This window comes from Erpetoichthys calabaricus, chromosome 6, assembly GCF_900747795.2.
Source record: "Erpetoichthys calabaricus chromosome 6, fErpCal1.3, whole genome shotgun sequence".
Taxonomy (NCBI): domain Eukaryota; kingdom Metazoa; phylum Chordata; class Cladistia; order Polypteriformes; family Polypteridae; genus Erpetoichthys; species Erpetoichthys calabaricus.
The window spans coordinates 184,848,205-184,867,796 of record NC_041399.2 but is presented as its reverse complement, the minus strand read 5'-3'; the positions used below and the strand labels follow the sequence as shown (position 1 = coordinate 184,867,796).

At 37.9% G+C, this 19,592-nt stretch overlaps 1 protein-coding gene across 1 annotated transcript in view; it reads left to right on the top strand.

Annotated features, from left to right (window-relative positions):
* Window positions 1–19,592, top strand: part of scn5lab (sodium channel, voltage gated, type V-like, alpha b) — a 212,276-nt gene that overhangs the window by 184,059 nt on the left and 8,625 nt on the right. The window contains exons 8-11 of the mRNA XM_051928791.1: window positions 8,250–8,303; window positions 8,698–8,839; window positions 15,074–15,174; window positions 17,905–18,175. Coding sequence (XP_051784751.1) covers window positions 8,250–8,303; window positions 8,698–8,839; window positions 15,074–15,174; window positions 17,905–18,175 — 568 coding nt within the window. The remainder of the gene's footprint in view (window positions 1–8,249; window positions 8,304–8,697; window positions 8,840–15,073; window positions 15,175–17,904; window positions 18,176–19,592) is intronic.

The window sequence follows — 19,592 nt, the reverse complement described above, 5'->3', positions numbered from 1 at the left end:
AAACACAAAAAGACTTTATTTTCTTCAGCTGGAGGACACGTCTTCCCCATGAACCCCTCAGCCACAACACAGTCCAAGTAAGCACAGTAAATCACCACAAATACACCCTTCTGGCACCACCACTCCTCCCTCGCAACTTCGTCCCCTTTCTCCCGATTCTGGCTCCTGAGTGGTGGTTGCTGGTCCTTTTTATAGCCCACCCAGAAGTGCTCCAGGTTCTTGATCACCTGCCTCTGATTGCACTTCCAGGCGGGGCTGTAGAGTTGTCCAGGCCGGCTCAGGGACCCATGCAGTACCCCCTGGCGGCCACCCTAGATCCCAACAGGGCTGTGGAGAGCTCCCTCTCCCATGAAGCCCTGCGGGAAACTGAGGTACCATCGTCAGCCAGGGAGGCAGCCACCAAGCGTCCCGAGGAAGGTACTGGGACGCACATGGTTGCTCCCCCGGAATATATGTAGAAGGGGCGTCCCGGCTGGGCATGGGACCTGGCCGCCTGCCACAGAATTACTTTTATTCGCATTGGTGAGCACTCTGTTCATCACAGCTTATAAGTCTTTGAACATCTATGGGCTCGCTAATATTGCCAGTATCATCAGTTGGGGAGGCCTCAGTGCATGGATAGGCTGGATAAATCTTGTGGGATCTCATCCCAATTGACATTATTACATTTTATTTAGAGAAGTAAGAAATAGAAGTTAATTGTAAGTTTCTGGGGAGGGAAATAAGCAGGTTTAAAGGAGGAAAAGCTGAGTGTTTCATCCAAGCCATCCAAGACCAGGTTAGGCCAGGTTTACACTTCACGCGACGCAACGCATGCTCCAGTGGATGCTACTACTACGCAAGTGATGTACTGTTTATACTTGCACACGCACTGTACATAAATCTGGAAGATTCCTCAAGGTGAAAGTGCAAGTTATCATCACAGTGAGGAAACGTTCAGCCTCCCTGTGTTATGAATTGCCTGAAACACCCATTAAATTCTGAGGACACCTTACCACAATATCTCTGAAAAGGATGGATGTTTAATGATTACATCCATCAATCCAGGGATGCGCCCATTCCAGCATTCACTGGGCAAGAGGCAGAAACAATCCCTGGATGGGGCATCAGCTCATCACAAGCTGAATACAAGCACACACAAACACTAGTGTCATTTTAGCATCACTAAATCCTCAAACCTGCATGTCTATGGAAGGAAACCGGAGCAAACTGTGGAAACCCACCAGGAAAACATGCAAACTCCAGGTAGGGAACAAGGAATGTGACTCCCTACTGCAAGGCAGCAGTGCTACCGGTCCATCACCGTGCCGCTCCCACATGTGTATTAACAGTATTCATTATTTATATATTTATATTTATATTTATATACTACACATACTTGAATGCATTTCATCATGAAAGTGATATCAAGTATAAATCTAAGGATTCTAAATGTGCAGAGAGCTGGAATATCATACATTTAATGTGTTCTGTGTGGCAATCACTGTTTATTGCTGCTGTCAGTTCAGGAGGAAGCCCCAGAATCACGTAGCAATTAACAACTGGGTCGGTTTTCAGATGAAGTTTACAACGGTCTACTTTAATGACAAAATCAACTATGTGATTAAAGTGGAAATTTCGAGATTAAAGCCAAAATTTCCACTTTTATCACAAAATAGACCTTTTCACTGTGTCCCTAATTTTTTTCTCTGTGGCTCAAAAATGCTGTCATACATTCTGAGCTTGTTGTTGTGGTGTAAAACAAAAAAAAAAAAAGAAGATGGCACAGAAGATTGCATCATGTAATTACGATGGGGAATATGTGATGCTTGAATAAAAAAGCACCACGAATGCATTTGTACGTCAGCATTTTGCTTCACCACATTGAAGCATTCATCAAACATCGAAGCATACACATTGATCCTGTATAATCTGCAAAGCAGCTTGCTGTCACATGTTGATAGCAAACAAAGACTCTGATGTCATGTTCCAACTTGAACACGTTGCGCGCCGCAATTTTTTGCAGGTACTGCAACTCGTGCACACGTTGCATTAATTTTGAAGACATGCTTAGAGGACGCGTCAAATGAATGCGCTGAACGCATGGCAGCCATGATGCATACGCATTCTGAGCGTGAAGTATAAACTGGCCTTTAGGGTCACGTGATCTCCATAGATGATCTGTTTTCTAGAGGTTTATGAGGACACCAGGACAGGGAAGTTAAAAGTTGGGACTGTCTAGGGCAAAGTTGAAAATTCTAGTCACTAGTCATGAGCAAACGCCATGGTGTTCACTTCGAATTCAGAGAAATCATGGAAGTGTTTGCGTGAATATTAGTGAACTGGGGGAAATGTATTGAAGTCAATGGGAAAGGACTAACTGAACAAGATTTGACAGGATTATAATGATGTAATCATTTTTAAAGTGTCCCTGAGGTCTCGAGAAATGTCTGCCAACTATACTGGATCAACTGCTGTGGCCAAAAAGGTGACCTGAGTTGTGCAGCTGCAGTGCCAACCACTACACCCCCAAGCCTCTGTGAGATCAAAAAAGAAATAACACAGTCAGAGATGCACAATCATATATGTCATCAAAACAAAGTGGAAATGATAAAATTGTAGTCAATAGTCACAAAAAATATGAAGGTCTTTTAAAGACAGAAAATTCAAGGTGGTGTGGCCGATTTATCAGTAAATAGTTTGACGAACAAGGGCTAATGTGAATGCAGCAAATTCGCTGTGAATAACGCTTTGGTCAAATTTGCTGATCAACACTACAAGTTAATACAGAAAACAAAAGAAATATAAGAAAATGTCCTCACATTAACTAATTTTATTTTCTGCCAGTTACACAAAGTCTAGTCACTACAGAAAACAAAGGAATGATAATAATTCTGCATACTTGTATATCAATTAAAGTTTGCTGCCATCTTAAATAGAGAGGACCATCAGGGCATATATACCATGTGACTGGTGTGTCACATGACTAAAAATACACATAGTTATAATAAACAATATGTTCACTGCCATGCAGAGATAACAAAATGTTGGAAACAATCCAAATAAATAGCACAAAATGGCATTGACAGAATAGCAATAAGCTTTATAAGTAACCTGAACAACACATCATAAAAATTACAAAAAAATTAAGCAGGAACAATCTAAGGAGACCAAAATACATTGCTAGGAGAAATGAGGTATCACAGAGTAAAATATTGGGGTCCTAATGAGATCAGTCAATCGTTCACTGATCATTTTATTTGATGCTTCTGCTGGCAGTCTAACTCTGACAGTCACGGTATGTTAAATGAACTCCCAACTGTGGTTGCCTTATTTCTTTTATAACAAAGTGACCGGATGAGATGAGACTTCTGTGGCAAAGCAGATGGGACATCACTAATCTTCAGAAGAGCTCTAGACAGGTTAGTAGCGTCACTCTTACCTGTGCCCCAGATTACCTCATGAGCCATACCTTCCATTCACACATTTCCATTGTGCACGTGCATTACAACAGGTTCATCAGAAAGTTAAGAAAACAGATATATGGATGGATGGACGGAGAAAATCTAAAATAGGTTTAAAGCTGGCCTGTTTTTGTCAGTTAGGGAACTTCATCCCTTCAAGAAAGCACTAGTTTACGTTTTTATGAGCTTTTGCTTAATTTTGAATTTATTCTTTTGAAGCATTGGAAGTCAATTTAGAGATAGATCAGCCTAGAGTAGTCAGTTACTTAACTTTGAATTTGCTTCTAAGGAATGCTTTTATTGTATAGCCTTTCTATTCCTGGTTCAGAGTATCCTAGCAACAAGTCATTTAGCTCTCTTCCATCATCTGCTTGCTACAAACCTTTAATTTGCATCTACAACTAGTCAATCACTCACCATTCATAAAAAGTGCGCTGGCGGTAAGGACAGCCAAGTGGTCAGCCAGTTGCAAGGCTTGTAGGTAAAAGGATCTATTGGCTCCCCAAGCAAAATACTGTATGTTTTACATTCACACAGTTTTCATTGTCAGTATGTCTTTGACACACCCCGGGCAATCAGACACTCCTGCGTGGTTTCTGGTGTAAAAATAACCCTCATGTCGAACAGTTTTTATCTCCCTATCCTACTATCTCTAATAACAGCTTTTAGGTGCTTGCACATCAAGTGATATTTACCATTTACAGGAGATGCTGCACTTGGGAGACAAAAGGGGAAGGATAAAACAGGCGGTGGGTCTGTGGTCAGGGGGACACTGCTGTGAATACCTGCAATATGTTAAAAAAAGGATAGGTATTTTTAAGAATAATTATTTAAATGTTAAGCATCATGGTAGATTTGAGAAGTACTGCCTATGTAAGGTTTGCCTCATGTCTGCATGAATTTTTCTCTAGGTACTGTGGTTTTATTCCTACATCCCAAAGATGTTCATGCTGTGTTCATTAGCACCTCATCCATTATTGTTTCCTGCTTCTTACTTAGTGTTACCAGAATAGGTTCAAGTTTTTATGGCTCTAAAGTTTGTACAGTATAAGCAATTATAGTAAATCAATAGACTTCTATGTCTTCTATTTTTGATACTGTATAAACATTTTTGCTTTTTTTAACACAATTATATGTTCATTCTATAGTGTAATCCAGTTGTGTTATTCAATGTTGTTTTGTAAATGAGGTACCGCATAATATTCTAGTACTGAAGTATTTAAGCACATGATATTCCATTGTAAGTGGTGCACTCATTGTTATGTAATTGCAACTAAAAATTGCCTGATCTTTGATGAACATAAAGGCAGCCCAAAAACAAATGGGATGACTGAGTCCACATTTTGTTTCATGAGACATTGCATTAGTGATATACCTGACTATTCTGAACCCAATAAAAATTTTTCGTCATAACAGTCTCTTCAGTATCACAATACTTGCAATCTGCGATCTCCCAGCAAAGTCAAAAATATGGGCAGAGAAGACAATTCAAAATGGAATGCAGACAATTATTTGGTACTGGTTGTTCCAGTTATGAACTCATTCAATAGAGGAATTAAACTTACAAGTGAACTCACAGCAAAAGCTGAAAAAGCAAATGTGAGGAAAAAACCACTGGTGCTGTCTTTCCGTTGTTTGATTGGATACAACCTGTGATCGTAAGACGATGTGTTGTAATCTGTTGTTTATGCATATTTGTTATGAATCAAAAATGTGTACTTTATTTCTATTGTAATGATATATCAACCCAATCCCTAGCCCCCTGTGGAATTTCATTATCACCTTTCTAATTCTGTCTTAGTGCCAACCTTGTGTCGTCGAGTTATTTATGTATTATAAACACCAAAAGCCCTGTTTTTAGCATATTTTTTATTAATTAACTTAATAATATTAATGCATTCATGTGTGAGGAAACAGACTTCCCAAAAGAAAATTCCCTAGAACGTGTAAGGAATGTGTAAACTTAGCATAGTCACCCTTGTCCCTTGAAGTTTAAGACATCAGAACTAACAGTTGATATCACTGAGCGTGATGCATGCAGAAAATACATTTTCAATATAATGCATGTCATTTTTTTGTGAAATAGCCTGTGGGATTTTTTATATTTTCCATCCAATGTACAGTAGTGTGATGGCATAGATTACTAACAGTTTTCATCTGGCACTGCTGCATCATAGAGGTCTCAGTCTATGCTATAGAAGTGATTCCCGTAGATGGATTTTTGTCCAGCAAGGACTAAACACTCGAGGTGACTGTATCACCCCATTTGAAATATTACATTAGAACTCAGGTTATTGGGTAAAGCTCACACAGTTTTCTTTAAAGGCACAAAAACCCACTGCAACTCATTGCTGACTCAACATCATTGATGCATTTGTCTTCTACTACAATACAGTATGATGCTGATGGAAGGTAATTCTTTCCTGGTACCAGTATACAGTTCAATACTGGATATCAAAATACCCTAACTACTCATACCAGGTTCTACAAGTGAACATGAAGATATTTTTGTGAATTATTACTTAGAGGGCAAGTCAACTGTCACAGTGTGAGCCAGTAAGTGTTTGATTTGAATTTATACTAAGCATACCTTTGCTGAACACAGTATTTCTCTTTGCAGCTAATTGAACTTAACATTTTCAAACAGAATACTAAACTTCTTTGCCTCTGTGAATAACCAACTGCAGCAAAAAGTGTTGCCATTTCCTAATGGAATTTTTTCCTAGATAGATAGATAGATAGATAGATACTTTATTAATCCAAACGGGAAATTCACATACTCCAGCAGCAGCATACTGATACAAAAACAATATTAAATTAAAGATTGATAACAGTGCAGGTAAAAACAGACAATAACTTTGTATAATGTTAACGTTCACCCCCCGGGTGGAACTGAAGAGTCGCATAGTTTGGGGGAGGAACGATCTTCTCAGTCTGTCAGTGAAGTAGAGCAGGACAGTGAGAGCAGTCTGTCGCAGAAGCTGCTCTTCTGTCTGGAGATGACACTGTTTAGTGGATGCAGTGGATTCTCCATAATTGATAGGAGCCTGTTGAGTGCCCGTTGCTCTGCCACAGATGTTAAACTGTCCAGCTCCATGCCAACAATAGAGCCTGCCTTCCTCACCAGTTTGTCCAGGCATGAGGCGTCCCTCTTCTTTATGCTGCTTCTCTAGCACACCACTGCATAGAAGAGGGCGCTCGACACAACCATCTGATAGAACATCTGCAGCATCTTATTGCAGATGTTGAAGGATGCCAACCTTCTAAGGAAGTATAGTCGGCTCTGTCCTTACTTGCACAGCGCATCAGTATTGGCAGTCCAGTCCAAGTTATCATCCAGCTGCACTCCCAGATATTTATAGGTCTACACCATCTGCACACAGTCACCTCTGATGATCACGGGGTCCATGAGGGGTCTGGGCCTCCTAAAATCCACCACCAGCTCCTTGGTTTTGCTGGTGTTCAGGTGTAGGTGGTTTGAGTCGCAACATTTAACAAAGTCCTTGATTAGGTCCCTATACTCCTCCTCCTGCCCACTCCTGATGCAGCCCATGATAGCAGTGTCGTCAGCGAACCTTTGCACGTGGCAGGACTCCAAGTTGTATTGAATTATATTGAATTGTATTGTTTAGTCCTAGAACAAGTTGAAAAGAAACTTTGTTGCTAATAATTCTCCTTGTACTTTAATCTCTTTCACTATTTTCTGTAAGAAACTATATGACAATTCTGTATGCTTTGTGGTGTGTGGCTGGGGGTGGTATCCAGCCGGGATGCCCAGGAGGACCGGAGAAGGTTCTTACGTCTCCTCCAGACCATGAGGGGGCGACCACCCTGGTGGCTTTGGGGACCATGGGAACCCTATAGGGGCCCGTGGTCACTGCCAGGGGGCACCCCAATGCCTGTGGAGCCTTGGCCCTCAGCACTTCCACTACACCCGGAAGTGCTGGGGGAAAGAAGACCAGGGACACCTGGAATGCTTCCGGGTGCGCAGTTGGTACTTCCACCACACCAGGAAGGGGTGGCGGAAGTTCATCAGGAGGCACGTGGAGCACATCCGGATGTGTATAAAAGGGGCCACCTCCCTCCATTCGATGGTGAGTCTTGGAGGACAGGAGTGGAGGCAGCCCTGAAGAGGCCTGGACTTTGGAGTGATTGGTGCTGCGGCACTGTGGTGTGCGTGTTTCACTTGTACATAATTGTAAATAAATGTGTGTGGTGCTTTAAGAACCATGTCTACCTGTCTGTGTCCGGGCTGTTCCCCACAGCTTTTTTCAATGTTTTATTTGTCAGTAACACAACACAGTGAAACAGAGGTTAAAATACAGGCTTTCAATTCTAAATTGGGCCTAGTGTGTGCTTGGTGTGTGGGTGTGTTTGTGTGTACCCTGCGGTGGGCTGGCGCCCTGCCCGGGGTTTGTTTCCTGCCTTGCGCCCTGTGTTGGCTGGGATTGGCTCCAGCAGACCCCCATGACCCTGTGTTCGGATTCAGCGGGTTGGAAAATGAATGGATGGAAGTTTTCCCCCTGTCCTCTTTGGTTTTTAGTACTCTTGTTTGTTACCATATACAAAACGTATTCAACATAAGAAGCTCAAAATTGTCCCTATGTGATTGATTTCTACTACCAACCAGGAATGTTTCCTTCACATTGCACATAGGCCTCTCAGATCAAGCAACAGCTCTCTGTAATACTGTAATGGAAAAGTACATTCAGAATATGAATGTGTCATCAAATCTATTTCAGTAAGAACTAGGGAGACTGGTCTTGTCCCTAGAAAACTAATATACTTTTGTTTGTATTTTTAAAGGCAACATTCAAAGGGTGGATGGAAATAATGTATGCTGCTGTGGATTCACGAAATGTGAGTATTTATACCATTAATGTCATGCTTTTTTCAAGAAACTGCAATAGCATAGGGACTTTATTAATTTGCAGATTTAAAAACTCATCCCAATCTATTTTGTATTTTAGCCTTTGAGTACACAATAATCAAGTTAGAAGGCAGATTTTCAAATTAGTATATTAGTAGCTGTAAGAGGCTGCCCCTTTGAAAACTAATGGGTAGCAACTTCAGGATGCACAATACGCAAGAATGTAATGAAATATATATTCCAAAGTCCCAATCTTTTTATATCCCAAATCATTTATTTTCATCGAGACAGTATTAACCTTTGTTGCTTCCAGGTATTGTACATCTCTCACATGTAGATTATTATGATGATTGAGGAGTTGTTCCAATTTGTTATGTTTTACAGGTGGAGGACCAGCCAATTGTAGAACATAATCTTTATATGTACCTTTATTTTGTAATCTTCATCATTTTTGGATCATTCTTCACCCTCAATCTCTTCATTGGTGTAATTATTGATAACTTCAACCAGCAAAAGAGAAAGATAAGTGACTAATTTGCTTCAGAATATAGGAAAATGTAATAAGTAACTTAGAGCTGTAGAATTGCTACTGAAAGAGGTTATTTTCTTGATTACAAGAAAATGTCTGAGATTCTGTCACTAACAGTTTTGCTTTTGTTTGAAATTTATAATGTTGGAATGGATTTTAACTAGTCTGCCCTGGTCTATTTTGCAGATGATGACACTTGGTTACTAACAGTAACTATTTAAAAGGAGGTTTGAAATTTTTGCACATACTAGAATTTACAGGAGAGGTTCATTATTTTCGATATATGAAGTAATTATACAGATTACAAGAGTTTGTATCAATATACCAAGCCAATTTCATTTCTTATTCTCGTTCAAAAACATATACCTTAATAATCATAAACTAGCCACACTGCTTCCCAGAGAAACCCTTTTAATATAAAAATTCAAATATGCCTCGTGAACATATTCCTTTCTTTTCTACATCAACAAGACCATATAGATTGGATTTTGGCAAAGATTCTTTGAAATTATTTTTGTAATTCAAAAATTGTTGTTGTTTACATTCTAAAAAAAAGAAAACGATTTATCAGTTCTCTACTTGGTTGAAGCACTGCAGTTGGATTAAACAGTCTGAAAAAGTGATTCAGGTGTTGAGCAACTGAAAAATCATATTTTCTTGAAAATGGAATATAAGAAATGTTTACAATGTTAAAAGAAAGGTACTTTTATTTGATTTTGGTTGCATTTTAAGTTATTTTAAAAATGAAAAATTTAAATTATATAACAAAACAGATTTTTGTTGTTATGCAGCATTGATTGTGGATTTTATTTTGACATTTTTACATTGATCAACAAAGAAAGACACTAATGTGAAAGTGAAAACATATCTCTGCAAAATGGTGTAAATTAATTGCAAATATAAAACACTAAATAAATACTCACCCCATCAGTCAGTTTTTAGTAGATGCACCTTTTGGCAGCAATTACTGTTTTGAGTTTGTATGCACAGATCTGTATCAGGCCTCTACAAGTTTTTCACAACTGAACACTACAATTTTTTTTTTGCTCAAGCTCTGTCAGGATCATAAGTCATTTAAAAGACCAGCCACAAATTCTCAATTGGACTGGATGACTTCAGGATGTTAATATTATAATTTATAGTGTTATATGTAATATATTATTATATTAATATTAATATTTTAAGACGGGGCGGCATGGTGGCGCAGTGGGTAGCGCTGCTGCCTCACAGTTAGGAGACACGGGTTCGATTCCCGGGTCCTCCCTGCATGGAGTTTTTACATGTTCTCTGTGCGTGGGCTTCCTCCGGGTACTCCGGTTTCCTACCACATTCCAAAGACATGCAGGTTAGGTGCATTGGTGATCCTAAATTGTGCTTGGTGTGTGTGCCCTGCAGTGGGCTGGCGCCCTGCCCGGGGTTTGTTTCCTGCCTTGCGCCCTGTGTTGGCTGGGATTGGCTCCAGCAGACCCCCGTGACCCTGTAGTTAGGATATAGCAGGTTGGATAATGGATGGATGAATATTTTAAGACATATTGTGTAGCTCTAGCTTTATGATTGGGGTCATTGCATGGCTTACAAACAAATCTTCTCCCAAGGTGCAGGTTTCTTGCAAGCTGCATCAAGTTTTCCTCCAGGATTTCTCTTTATTTTGTTGCATTCATTCTGCAGTCAAGCCTTCCATAGCCTGCTGTGGAGACACATCCTCACAACATCCCCACAGATACCATCCCAGTGCTTCACAATGGGAATCACATGTTTTTGTTGATGTGTATTGTTGTGCTTACGCCAAAAACGCATTAATTCTGATGGCCAAAAAGCTTCATTTTAGTCTATTCAGACCACAGAACCTTCTTCCAGCTGACTTTAGAGTCTCCCATGTGCCTTTTGGCAAACTCCTGGTGCATTTTTTAACAGTGACCTTCTCTTGGCTACTCTCTCATAAAGCTGCAACTGGTGAAGCACCTGGGCACTAGTGGTTGTCTCTCCAATTTTCTACTGTAGCTTATAACTCCTTCAGAGTGATCATACATCTTTCGGTGGCCTCTTTAACTAATCATCTTCTTGCACAATCACTCAGTTTGTGTGGATGGCCTGCTCTAGGCAGACTTATACCTGAGCCATACTCTTTCCATTTCTTGATGTTTGATTTAACTAGCTATAAGGGATAGTCAATGACTTGGATATTTTCCTGTGTCCATCCCCTGACTTGTGCTTTTCAATCACCTTTTCATTGCTTGGCATTTTTATTTATAGTACTAATTGGCTTTTCCCCCTGCTTGTTTCGCTTGCCAACCCCCCTTCCTGCGCCTCACGCCAGCCACTTCACGTCTCTGCCGCTCACGTATGTGGATTTCACTTTCACCAAATAACAAATCTTTTAATTCTCGCAGATACGCCTCTTCATTGGGAAGAAACACTACTTTTCCCTGATGGCAATACAAATTAGATGATCTACAAATCTCTGACTTAAACTTTAAAGCCAAACAATATCTCTATACTTCTGTCATATCTCCTATGTCCATATATTTAATCTGTTTTCGCTGTTCCGTTATTTCACTGAGTAATAATTTCCATGTGTTAGCGCTAATGCGATCTTTACTATCAGTTTCTTGAGACTTTCAAATTTTAGTGCTTTCATAATCTCTAATCTACTCTGCATGTGTATTGCGCCAACGTTTTTAACCTCTTTAGGACGTTCTACTTTGTCTTCTACTCTTTGTCTTTTATTTCCGACCCCACTTGGAGGTGAGAGCGCAGGAACTGTGTCTGACAATAGCATTCCCACGAATGAGAAGTGATTGGACCGTGGGCGTTGTTCTAAATGTTTGAGTATAGGGCATGACTTTTCAAAATCTCTTTGCATAAAGTCTTGTCTCGCAGGACCTGAAATTATCCCAGAGAATGTCCCAACATTTCCTTTTATAACAGAAAGACAATCAGTAGAGACCTCTTGACTACAGACAGCCAATCTGTAATTCATTGAACTACAGTAATCCCTCGCTATATTACGCTTCGACTTTTGCGGCTTCACTCTATCACGGATTTTATATGTAAGCATATTTAAATATATATCACAGATTTTTTGCTGGTTCGCGGATTTCTGCGGACAATGGGTCTTTTAATTTTTGGTACATGCTTCCTCAGTTGGTTTGCCCAGTTGATTTCATACAAGGGACGCTATTGGCAGATGGCTGAGAAGCTAACCAAACAGAGCGCGTATTACCTATTAAATAAAACTCCTCAAATATATTGTGAGCACGGGGGCTGTTCGCACCCCTAGAAGATACGGCCGCTCCTCAAAAAACACTGAAAGATTACCTTCACATTGCTCTCTTCCTTGCTGGGCTTAAATGTGGCTGCTTTGTCAAGCGTTATGCTTCCTGCATGGCGCTTCGCTTACTTAAAAGATGAAACAGCATGTATTGATTTTTGATTGTTTGCCTTTCTCTCTCTCTCTTGCTCTGACATTCTCTGCTCCTGACGGAGGGAGTGTGAGTAGGGGGGCTGTTCGCACCCCTAGATGATATGGACACTCGTCTAAAAATGCTGAAAGATTATCTTCACATTGCTCCCTTCCTAGCAGCTGCGTTGTCCGGCGGTGCTTCACATACTTAAAAGCCCAAACAGCCCTATTGATTTCTGATTGTTTGCTTTTATCTCTCTCTCTCTGACATTCTCTGCTCCTGATGTGCACTCCTTTGAAGAGGAAGATATGTTTGCATTCTTTTAATTGTGAGACGGAACTGTCATCTCTGTCTTGTCATGGAACACAGTTTAAACTTTTGAAAAAGAGACAAATGTTTGTTTGCAGTGTTTGAATAAAGTTTCTGTCTCTCTACAACCTCCTGTGTTTCTGTGCAAATCTGTGACCCAAGCATGACAATATAAAAATAACCATATAAACATATGGTTTCTACTTCGCGGATTTTCACCTTTTGCAGGGGGTTCTGGAACGCAACCCCCGCGATCAAGGAGGGATTACTGTAATTATGTGACTTCTAAAACCAATTGGCTGGCCAGTGATGATTTTAGTGTGTCATATTAAAGGGTGGGGCGGCACGGTGGCGCAGTGGGTAGCGCTGCTGCCTCGCAGTTGGGAGATCTGGGGACCTGGGTTCACTTCCCGGGTCCTCCCTGCGTGGAGTTTGCATGTTCTCCCCGTGTCTGCGTGGGTTTCCCCCGGGCGCTCCGGTTTCCTCCCACAGTCCAAAGACATGCAGGTTAGGTGGATTGGTGATTCTAAATTGGCCCTAGTGTGTGCTTGGTGTGTGGGTGTGTTTGTGTGTGTCCTGTGGTGGGTTGGCAACCTGCCCGGGATTGGTTCCCTGCCTTGTGCCCTGTGTTGGCTGGGATTGGCTCCAGCAGACCCCCGTGACCCTGTGTTCGGATTCAGCGGGTTGGAAAATGGATGGATGGATATTAAAGGGTTTGAATATTTTTGATTGTTTTGTGTTTTATGTTTGTAGTTAATTTAGAGAACTTTACAGAGCTTTGTTTTAGCTTTGACATTACATTGATCAACAGAAAACGTTGTCAAAATGCCAAATTAATCCCACTGTGAGTGTTATAATGGGTCTATATGTATTTACATATGATTTTATTGCAAATTCTGTTTTCTCTCATAATCAATATAAAGTTCTATTCATATTTTTTAACATTCTTTGTGTATTTATTTTGAAACCTTTGTTGAAAATAAAGACTGATTACTTTGCCTGTAATCAAAACATATGAGATCACTCTGAATTTGGAATTATTAACTTTTTTATCTTTTCATCCGTTTTTTGAGCTTTTGCTTTGTATTAGTTTGTTGAAATTTTATTAGGAATCCCTTTTAAGTATCATTTATTGTCAGATTTTTTGGTAAGATTTGAGAATTACAGAATTCATCTGATGGGAGCAAATCATGGGTTCTTAGACTAACCTAACTTTGAACACTATACATATATGTCCATTCATTTTTCATCGCCATTCTTTCTAGTTAATGTTGCAGAGTCTGTGTATATACCATTAGCAAATGGTGCAAGGCAGGAACCAACTTTGGGTGGTGTGCCACTCAATTGCAAAGTTAGCAATCACACAGTTTCACAACAGGCCAGTTTACAGTCGTCATTCAACCTAACAGATCTTCAAGATGTGGACGGAAATCTGGAGTCCTCCAGAAAAACCCAATCAGATACAGGAGAAACATGGAGACTCCAAGAATATTATAGGCCTGTCTCTAAAACCACATTTACAATACCACTTCGATGTAAATTAATTCCGGTTTTTACACATATCTGATGCAAACTGAAGTTTAGTTGAAACTCACAAAATCACATGGTATTCGATTTCTTTCAGATTGTTTACAAACTACTTTTTATGTGTTACTGAATTCCTATTCAGTTTTAATCTCCTGTACTGTATCTTCGTTCAAGGATATGGTTCAATTGTTTTGTTTTTGTATATCATAGCATATTAAAACAATCATACTGGTGAAGCTGGTCAGATAAAACCCCTTAAATTGTAACCTTGAAAAGTTTATTTTTGAAAAAAGCAATCCAAAAGTAGAAAATAAATCATTCATGATGCACCAGTCCATCCCAGGATGCTCACTTAAACTGTCAACAGAGTGAGTTTCAAGAATTAAAAAATATGTGACGCTTAATCAGTCCTAGAATTCCAACATAATATCGATATCTCATGCTCCAGTAAATACAGATTTTTCAGGGTACTTTTGTTTGTAGCAACTCATTACACCCGCATATTCAAAGTCTGTCAACAGGTCATATTAGGAGGTATCTGACATTTGCTACTGAAAGATTTACAATATGTATGAATTGTATATTTAAAAAATTAATAACAGTTAAAAAAGTGTGTCCTTCTTCCAAGCAGCCTATTCCATCACCATTATAAATAAGGCTTGAGTAAAGAAACAACTTAGTTTAAATGTACCTTCTTTCCACTCAACCTAACCTTCCAATCGTTGGAATGAGGGAGGAAACTGGTGTGCTAAAGATAGTACTTATGTTTGGTTTTTGTCTTTGAGACCCATATTAAGAGCAATATGATGTTATCAGGACTATATTTAATATTCAGTCCAGCTAAACAGATTCTGTTTTAAAAAAGGAATTGATTCTAGTATGTGTAATTACTTTATCCTAGTTTAAAATAAGACTGAATATCTGTTCTTTTATCCAATATTTATAATATATGAGTGAAAAAATGACTTTAAAGACTTTCTTCTTTACTTAGGGGGACAAGACATTTTCATGACAGAAGAACAAAAAAAATACTACAATGCCATGAAGAAGCTTGGCTCTAAGAAACCCCAGAAGCCAATACCACGACCACCAGTAAGACTTTACTATTTAAAAAAAAAAGTCCTTATCAATTCACATTTTAAGTTTCGGTTCTGAAAAACTTCAACAACAAACAACACAATTAAGAACCTTTTCATTTTTCACTACTTATATAGGAGTCATCACAGAAAAAACAAAACATCGAACAAATACAATAAGATTTTTCAAGCAAGTTTGGCTTGAAACTATGCAGTATGAGATCAAATGAATTTAGTAATGATGTTGTAAGAGACTGACAGATGTTTGGGGATACATTGACCTTCTATTTTTATTTATTTGATTGATCTATTGTAATAAAGAGAACCCAGTCACTTCCCAGATCATATTGTTGTTACAGTGTGCTCCTTTTGAATTGCAGTGGATGAAATGAAGAGAGTTTGTACTTTAGATCCTCTTCTTAGTTCATTCTGTCTCACTAAATTCAGATGCCAATAAACAAACTGCAACTTCCTTTGATAAGATGGACTTAAGCCATGGCTAGTTTTTCAATGACATAATATTAGATAGGAATAGACAGGCATATCCAGTAAATCCACGTCTTTAATTATCCCACTCAAATATTTCTGCTTAACCAATTCTGTTGAACACCCCTTATGACACTATTATAATATGTACATGAGATCTGTAAAAATTTGCATGAAAACAATTTATTCAAACAAAATGCGTTGATTCTATTTTATCGTCATTATCAAAAATGTTATTGTTGAAAAATTGATTTGCATTTAATTATACAGTAATTCATCCTCTATTATTCAATTAATTAATGAAATGCATTTAATAAATGGTAATAGTATGAAGAGACAAATACAGATAAATTCTGGAGTAGTCTATCTTGCCATCAGCATGCTTACAATTAATTGTGTGACACTTTTTTGATTATGTTGCTAATCATAACTGAGCTTTATATAACCTAATAAATTATAACAGTGGTATGTATTAATTTAAACAGTAGATTTTTATACAATGTCTGCTGTTAAAATCTTTTACTCTCCATCTTGTTTCCTCATGCCTGAATAGAAGATAGACAGGCTCAAAGAACTTAAGAACTGCTTGAAGGATCAGGAAATGAAGAGCCTTTAGGGGTAATTAATGCATCTGCATGGCTCAGATACCAAAAGATACCGAAAAGAACAGGCAACTAATACCAAAATTAAATCCAAAAAATTCATCATTGAAACAAAAATATGAAGAGGTTTAAAAATAATTAATAGTCCTTTCCCAGATACAATAGACATTTCTACAATGGAATTTTTTTTAGAAAAAGTATGGCATGGCTCACCTTACATAGTGTCTACACAATGATGTCCCACATTATGTTTCTAGGAGATCACATGCCCAGCAATAGGTATCATTGTCGACAAATATAAAAATGACATCAGAAAAACATAGCACCCATAAAAAAAATGGAATCGCAATGAAGTCAGAACCATACTGATTAAAGTTGTGAAAAGGTATGAAGGAAAATAATATTAAAGAAGGAGCACTATAGGAAATTTCTACAAGTAGCCAGAGGTGTTTCACAGTGGTCTTGTACTAATGTTACTTGTAAGATATTTTCATTAATTTCTTCTTGAATTATCTTTTAATTTAGTTGCTTGTGAAACCTCTATGTTAAATGCATTTTCAATTATAGAGTTTAAGGGTTGTAGTCAGCAAAGGGCAGTGGGTGTGTCTTTTTCTTCTTAACATTATAAATTGTGCAGTACTTTTGAAATATGTGTGTTTATTGAATGTGTCAAATGGTTTCTTTCAACATGGCCTCTTTTCTTTATTTTTGGTATTTTAAAAATACCAATAAATTCAGTTTTTCAGGACACCAATGCATGTATTGATTGTACATAATTTGCATGCAGTATTTTCCTCCTTTTCTTTCTGCATTACTGCTATTATTAATTATAAATATTATTAGATTCTCAACCAAAAACTTAGGATGAGATAACAAAAGGTCCTAGTTGTAAATATAGTACATCATTTTGTTAGATATGTCTTTTATGCATTAAAGGAAGATACACAATAGTAATTTCCCATATGAAAAAGCAGTTGCCCCTTTGGACTCAATAACTGATTACTTCACCTATAATAGAAATAACTACAGCTGTTACAGAAACCTTTTATGTATTTCTTTAAAAATGTAAATAACATGAAAATATGAAATCCCTCCAGTTTGAAAGCAGAGGAGCAAACGTGTTTGAGAATCATTCTGTTTACTTAGGATATCATTATAAATTCATACAGCAAACTGAACAAATGTGGACTTTAAACACTCCATAATGAAACAGAGGAATCTGACAATAGATTTACAAAATGCAATACCCCATATTCTGCTGACATTTTGTGTAGATGTATGCGCGTTCACTTTTGTTTTTGTAATGACAGGCATTTTCTGAAGGCTCAGCCAAATGTGTTTCCTTTGTTTCAGGGGCTGACTCAAAAAGCATTGAGATGCCCAATCAGTACATTCAGGTCTCAGTCAAGATATTGTTTCTTACATTGGTAGTTTTCTTCATTCCAGATGGCTTTTATGGTTTTAATTGTCTTATACTTTTTTAAGGTGTCTATGAATAGTTTCTTCTCCCAGAAAAGCAGCTTTAAAATTTAATGTATGAATAAATGTGTACTCCACTAGACTTTGAATTTGAGTAAAATTTCACTTTAAAATTATTTAAGAGTTGTTATATTTGGAATTTTAAAAAATATGTTTTCTGATTATCTTTTTTTGTCCAGAACAAATTTCAAGGCTTCTTTTTCGATGTTGTGACAAAACAAGTATTTGACATCATCATTATGATCCTTATTTGCTTGAACATGGTCACTATGATGGTGGAAACAGATGAGCAAACTGAGAAAATGAACCAAATTCTCTTTTATATCAACCTGGCTTTCATTGTAATCTTTACTGGAGAGTGCTGCATAAAGATCATTGCTCTTCGATGTTACTTCTTTACAATTGGTTGGAATATCTTTGATTTTGTGGTGGTCATCCTCTCCATTGTTGGTACGTAAACCTCAAAAATGAAAAACTGCTTCCCTCTACCCTTAAGATGTTCTTGTTCAGTTCTGATCACCTACTGTATATTAAATCTGCTACTTTTGTACTGGTCAAGGAGTCACTCTCACAATAGTCTTTACTGTCCCTCAAAGTTCATTCCAGTATAAGATTTTCCTCTGATCTCAACCTGCTCTCCCTGCCAAGTATTGTATTTTACTTTTGCTTATAATCTGTGTTTTCGTACATTGTTCGGTGTCCTTGAGTGTTTAGAAAGGTGCCTTCAAATAAATAAAATGTATTATTATTATTATTATTTTTATTATTATTAAGTAAGCCTTATCCTAGTATATGTTCATTCGACTTTCCTGAACATGTTGCTTACTTTTCCCTTTTATCACCTCTAAATCCTCTTACATTTCTTCTTACTGTACATAATTTAAAAGACAAAGTATATACTTCTTTCCTTTAATGAGGTAATATTTTACTGGATATTTTTGTGCTGCATGACAGCAGAGAAGGGAGCCCAATCCCAACATAGTATTTTGTCTAAGTTCATTTCTCAGAATGTATCCCTTCTGCTGAGTTTGCATGTTTTTCCCACGTTTGCATGGGCTTCCCCTTTGAGCACTGATTTTCTCACACAGTTTGAAGACATGCTATTAGATTAAATGGCGCATTTGAATTGGTTCATTCCAATATTGGTCCACCTCCCATTGATTCTTCACTGGATAAAGCAGGTTCAGAAGAATGATGAAGGGATAAATGTATTCATTTAACATTTCTTTATCCACAATATTTGTAGATATGTTACGTAGTTAGCTTTGTAGTTATATATTTCTCATGCTTTCTTTTTATCTACTGTAGAATCACACAACTGTGCACCATATGAATTAAATTAATTTCTATGTATGGCTTATTACAGCCACTATGCCATTACTTGAAGATGTTAATGTATTTCTGATATGCCTAAAGTTTTTATAGCTTTTAGGGAATGTGTATGCCTTAACATCTTCTTTACTGGTAACAGCCAAAAGTAAAACTTTGTACTAGAATTAAAGAATATATGAAACAACCGTAGGCATAGTTCATATGTTGCAGTTCTTCAAGTAAGACTATATAAGCGTATAGGGAATGTAACAAGAAAATAAACGTCAATCCACAAAGTTATGTCATAACCATTCCCCGCATTCCCCTCTCTAATGTCACACACTTTCTGTTTTCTGTCTTGAAAATAGTTAACACACCCCACCATGGTGTGCTTTTCTACCATCTAAAGTGTCTTTATTGGAAAAATCATTTTTAGCAGTTTAGTAGAGCTTGGTTTAATATGTGTGGAACTATCTTGTATTGCTTCCTGTTGGTGGCTAACAGGATGTCATTCATCCACAAATTAATTGCTTTAGTGTTAGACATTTTAAATATA